The sequence below is a fragment of the Lynx rufus genome, unplaced genomic scaffold (assembly GCF_022079265.1).
Source record: "Lynx rufus isolate CCGP_SWC_20201006 ecotype Redwood Valley unplaced genomic scaffold, mLynRuf1.p SCAF_10, whole genome shotgun sequence".
Taxonomy (NCBI): domain Eukaryota; kingdom Metazoa; phylum Chordata; class Mammalia; order Carnivora; family Felidae; genus Lynx; species Lynx rufus.
Genome location: NW_025814824.1, coordinates 86,745,429 through 86,750,557, shown reverse-complemented (window position 1 = coordinate 86,750,557; position 5,129 = coordinate 86,745,429). Strand labels below are relative to the sequence as shown.

At 55.4% G+C, this 5,129-nt stretch overlaps 1 protein-coding gene across 1 annotated transcript; it reads right to left on the bottom strand.

Moving 5' to 3' along the window:
* Positions 1-783: 783 nt before the first annotated feature.
* On the bottom strand, positions 784-4,363 carry LOC124526904 (neutrophil gelatinase-associated lipocalin-like). Its single transcript, XM_047100108.1, has 6 exons — positions 4,226-4,363; positions 3,559-3,695; positions 2,080-2,159; positions 1,817-1,936; positions 1,498-1,596; positions 784-803 (listed from the first exon to the last, which is right to left on the bottom strand). Exons 1-6 carry the CDS (start codon positions 4,361-4,363, stop codon positions 784-786), a joined length of 594 nt encoding a protein of 197 aa, XP_046956064.1.
* Between the last annotated feature and the right edge of the window lie 766 nt (positions 4,364-5,129).

The following is a 5,129-nucleotide window of genomic DNA, read 5'->3' as shown; positions in this document are numbered from 1 at the left end:
GCCCATGGATCCTGTCCCGTACTTTAATTAAATCACATTTTTGCACCAAAGATGTCTTCAAGAATTCTTTCTTGACCCTTGGCTCCAGACCCCCAATCACCCCAAAACTTCAATTCTGGTGAAGTGGGGGTGCCACCAACTCAGCCCCCCCAACCCTCTCCAGCTGCCTGGCCTTGGCTGGGCCTCTTCCATTGGACCATTCAGCTGGTGGCTGAACATGGGTGTGAGTTGTGCCCCAGCAGTGTGCTAGGAGGCAAGGGGAACTGAGGGCTGCTGATGGTCTGGAGCTGGTCTTGGAGTTGGGAGCTGGAAGTATTCAGTCTTCTGGCTTCTGGCCTTCTGTGGCCTCAATCCCTTTCTGAGGATCACAGCTCCTGGCAGTGATGCTAATAGAAGCCTACCCTTTGCTCTTTTTTCTCTCAGAAGGCCCAGAGGTCAAGGAGAACAGAATGGGGACCGGGGGACATGTGTTTATTTAGCAACCAAGGAGGGGTTCTGTCAGCTGGGCAGCCTGGGGAGCAGCTGGTGGGCTGTGCTGTGAGAAGGGTCTCCTGGCTCTCTCAGGGCTGTCCAGGCTGGTAGGAACACTTGGGCAGTACCCTGGGCAGAGGTCGGCATGAGAGGATGGGGTGGAGAGAGCCAGAGAGCACCTGAGAGGGAGTCAAGGGAATAGAGAGGGCAGCAGTGCTGGGCAGGTGGGACAAAGGCAGATCTGGGGCACCCTCCCAGCTGCACCCTGGCTTCCATCAGCCCCCTCTCCAGCCATACTTACCACACCTTTGCTCACTCATCGATGCACTGATCTGTGGGGGACAAAGTGGTCAGCATGGATAGGGGTGTGTGTGTGGGATCACTGACTTCCAGGGCCCCTGCACTGCCTCTGGGCTACCCTGGGCCTCAGCCTAGTCTAGCCACAGAAGCTCTAGGCGTTCCCTTCATAGACGGTACAGCAGAAGACTGGATGATGGGTCAGGAGACTGGAGGAGAGGCCTGAGGACAAGCAGACCTGGGTGACACCCATTTTCCAAAGGAGGCAGGTGAGGCCCAGCCACACTGCTGCTTGGGCACCAAGCCTTCCGCCTGTTTACCTGCTGAGTCCTGACACACCCTCAGCCTTGGGGAAGCACCTGACCAGACCAGGATGCCTGAGGACAAGGGTGCCTGCCAAGTCAGTGGTGAACCAGCCTCAAGGCAAAGGGGGAGTTGGCCCAGGACAAACAGGACTGGGTGGAGGGGGAGGTGGCCAGGCAAGGAGACTGAGGAAACTTGTCCCACATGTGCAATACTCATGTGGGCAGGTCTGAGCTAGTGTGAGGGAGAACACATGGGAACCAGGACCCTGGGTGTGGCAGGGTCTTCCTGAACCTGAAGTGGCTCCTGGGGCTCCAGTGACTACAGCAGGGGTCTTCATCCCTCCTCTCCCCCCTTCCCTAGTGAGGCAACATCCAGCCTGGACAGTCCCCATGTGCCTTTCTCCTCTACCCAGCTGGTGATTACCATTGGGAATAGGGAAGATGATGTGCTCATCGGTGAGGCCCAGGAATTTGGCAAAGATGATGAAGATTGCTTTCACAGGAGGCAGCTCCTTGGTCCTCCCTGTGGCCAAGATGGCTGGTTAGTGGCTGGTGAAAGCTCCATAATGATTGTCGAACATGTGAACAAAGACACAGACCCCTTCCTCATGAGGGGTTCTGTGGAAAGACCTCTCTCCCGCCTCCCTGGGGCTCAGAGTGAAGGGGACCTGAGGGCTGGATGCGATGGGCCTCTTCTCCCCCAGCATGAACAAGAGCTGGGTCCCACCAGGTGTAAGACCCACCATAGAGGATGACCTTGATGTTCTCCTGGTTGTCATAAACTTTCTTGAAGTACAGTATGGCAAACTGGTTGTAGTCTGTGGTCACCACTTGTGCAGTGTAGCTCTGGATTCCAGTGTAACCTGCATGGTGGATGGTGAAGGATCAGCGTGCCCTGGCCAGGCAGAGGGAGCTATTGATTCCTACCCGGACTCCACAGAATGGCATCTGTGTGGAGCGGCAGGGAGGTCTTTGCTCCCGGAGACCCACCCCACTGAGGACTCACGCTCAATGTTGCCCAGGGTGTATTGGTCTAGATGCAAATTTGGGGTGAAAATTTTGGTCCAGTGGTCACAACGCTGGTCCCTGTGGAAGCAAGAGAAGGGTGGATAAGAGGGTGACAGCCCACCATGCCACAGCAGGAGACCCGCATCCCACCCCTCAGAAGGGTCTGGCTCTTTCCCGCTAAGCCCATCCCTGCCTGTCCCTGCCAACTCTGCCCTGAGACACCTGACCTACTCAGACTCTCTCTCTGCACCTACTGTCCTTCCTTCTTCTGGGCTGATTCCCTTTGGTGGCTTTCCCTCTATATTCTCTCTCCCACCTGAAGCATTTGTCACTTACTCTTTTTTTTAAAAAAACTTTTTTTAGATGTTCATTAATTTTTGAGAAATAGAGAGACAGAGCATGAACTGGGGTGTGGGTGGTAGCAGAGAGAGAGGAGGACACAGAATCCAAAGCAGTCTCCAGGCTCTGAGCTGTGAGCACAGAGCCCGACACAGGGCTTGAACCCACAAAGTATGAAATGATGACCTGAGTCAATCTCAGATGCTTAACCAACTGACCACCCAGGCACCCTGTCACCTATCTTATGTTGTGGCTTCCTGCTGTAACCTCTCCTGGGGAAATCACCACCAAGGCTCCAGTCTGCTGGATGCCAAAGACTCCCTTAGCTGTTGGACCAAACCTGACCTCTCACCTGCATCCCATCTGGTCCCTTGTCACCCCAGAGCCAATCTCCCAGCATCTGTCTTTCTTCTGATCCTTCTATGACGGATGCTCTAGCCCCATCCCCAGGTGCCAGAGCCAGAAACCCAAAGAAGCTGGGTAAGCCTTGCTTCCCCTCTTTAGGTCCTAATCTGCCCCTGCTCTGGTCATCTCCCACCTATGACTGATCAGCCTCCTGGGCTGCACACCATCATTCTCCCTGCTACAGCCACACCTGCTCTTCACCAGTACCTGAGGCTCCTGCCAGGGTGGCCACCCCCCCACCCTCCAGACTACTCATCAGCTCCTGCTCAGGGCAGCCATGCAATGGCTTGCTGTTTCTTGAAGAAGTGGCTCTCTCTGACTCAGTCCAGCAGCCCTGCCACGAAGGTCCCAGGCCTCCTTCTGATGCAGGTTGGTTCCTAAGGCCCATCCCACAGACCATCTCCCTGGAAGCTCTTGACAAAGCCCTAGGTGGGATTCTAGGCTGGATCCAGTGACCCTCCTCCCATTCTAGGACACCTATTCTCTGTCTTGTTTCCTGATGACAGTCTGTGTCCATCTGCAGAACTGTCATGTGTCTGTGCTGAAGTGACTGAGAAATGTTGATCCAGTGAATGAAAGAAGGAATAAATACAGGGATCCAGTACCCAGTGGTAGGATGAATGATCATCTTTCAGCTTTGGTCACCCCTTGGCTATGACATCAGTCTGCCTATTGTACCTCCACAGCAGTCCTCTCAGCACCCCATGCTCCTCTAGGCAGTGGTTGCTCTCACCAGGCCAGGGCAGAGGTGACATTATAGCTGTTGTCTTCATTCAGCTCGAAGGTGTCGGTATACATCTTCAACTGGCTGTCTTTTTCTTTATTAAATTCGTTCCCTGCCAATCCTAAGACGTACCATTTCCCCTGGAACTACAGTGGGGGCTGATGATAGGCAGAGCCAGAGGCAGCCACAGGGGGCCCTCCTGCTCCATCCCTGCAGGCACCTCTAGGCGGTCTGGGCCTGTAACATAAGTACCTCTAATGGGACTGCAGGGACCCAGACTGGCCACCAGGGACCCAGGCTGGGCTGATGAGCCTGGCAGGAGCTGGAGACCATCAGGCCAGGCGGGAGCCCTGAGTGTGTCAGGGACAGGGTGACACTTGGCAAGTGGCCAGCTGGCTTCCCTGAGCCTCAGTTTCCTCATCATGTAGAGGGCCTGAAGATGTTCCCACCTTGCAAGGACTGCAGGGATTATGGAAGAGAGTGTAGACCAGGGGAGTCTGCTCAGCTGACCCTCTTGTCAGCAAGGTTGGGTGTGGATGGGGGCATGGGGTGTGCCTTCCATCAGGGCACCCGAGAGAGCAGACTGAGCTAAAGCCTGAGCCCATCCTGCCTCTCCTCCCCTCTGTTGACACTCTTCTCGGGGGTCTCCCTGCAGCTGCCCCTTCAGGTCACTTACCAGCTGTTCCTGGAAGACAGGCTCCACAGGGACCCAGAGCAGAGGAGGGGCTGGGATCAGGTTTGGGGTGGAGTCCTGGGCCTTGGTCTGCAGGGCTCCCAGCAGGACAAGGCCCAACCACAGGAGACCTAAGGCCATGATTTCAGGGCCAAGAAGGCAGGCACCACTTTCAGTTTCCCTGAAAGAAGGGATGAGTGAGGAGGCTTCTGGGGGGATGCTATTTATGGTCTCTGTGGCCAATGGCTCACCCCAGGGTGGAGCGACTTATCCTTTGCCAAATCCTGGAAGGATGAGGCAATTGCCAGCAACTCGTGCTGAGGATCATGGCAAGCTCTCTGCCCTTTCCCTCAGGTCAGAATTATGCAAGATGAGGGGCAGAAAGGTCCAGGAGGCTGGAGGGTGCATTCCCCATATCTCCACATCTCTGGAGGGGACAGTGACTCCTTCCACACTCTCTTCCCTCTGGTTAGCACTGTGAGTGGTCAAGGGTCTTCGATCTGGACCAGCTGTCTGACTGCCAGGAGCCTCTCAACTGGAGCTCAAGAGCAGGGTGTGGTAAGGGTGGTGGGACCCCCTTCCTGCACCTGGTGAAAACAGAGAATTCTTCACACCAAAGGAGCCAATGTTGCTTTCTGGTTCTCCAAGGGGAACAGAAGTGGAGGCAGCTGAAAAGGACATTCCTGGCACGAAGGACAGAGTGTACCCTGTGCTGCTCATGGAGCCCAGATCCTGGCCCTCCCAGGGACCCACCCCAGGCCCTGGCACAGTGTGAAACACGCTTCTGCTCCCTGCACCTCCCAACAGCTCACCTGGGAATGTTCCTGATGAGGGAACATAAGGTAAGCTGAGGGGAAAATACATGCTAGCATCCCCCTCCCCCTAGTTGGGATCTGTGTGACAATCC

Excerpts from the sequence above, each read along its gene's own strand:
- LOC124526904 (XM_047100108.1), bottom strand. The coding sequence starts at position 4,363 with ATGGCCTTAGGTCTCCTGTGGTTGGGCCTTGTCCTGCTGGGAGCCCTG. Across the intron at positions 3,696-4,225 it reads CTGTCTTCCAGGAACAGCTG|TTCCAGGGGAAATGGTACGT; the intron begins GTAAGTGACCTG and ends CCCCCACTGTAG. Across the intron at positions 804-1,497 it reads CATCTTCCCTATTCCCAATG|ATCAGTGCATCGATGAGTGA; the intron begins GTAATCACCAGC and ends TGTCCCCCACAG.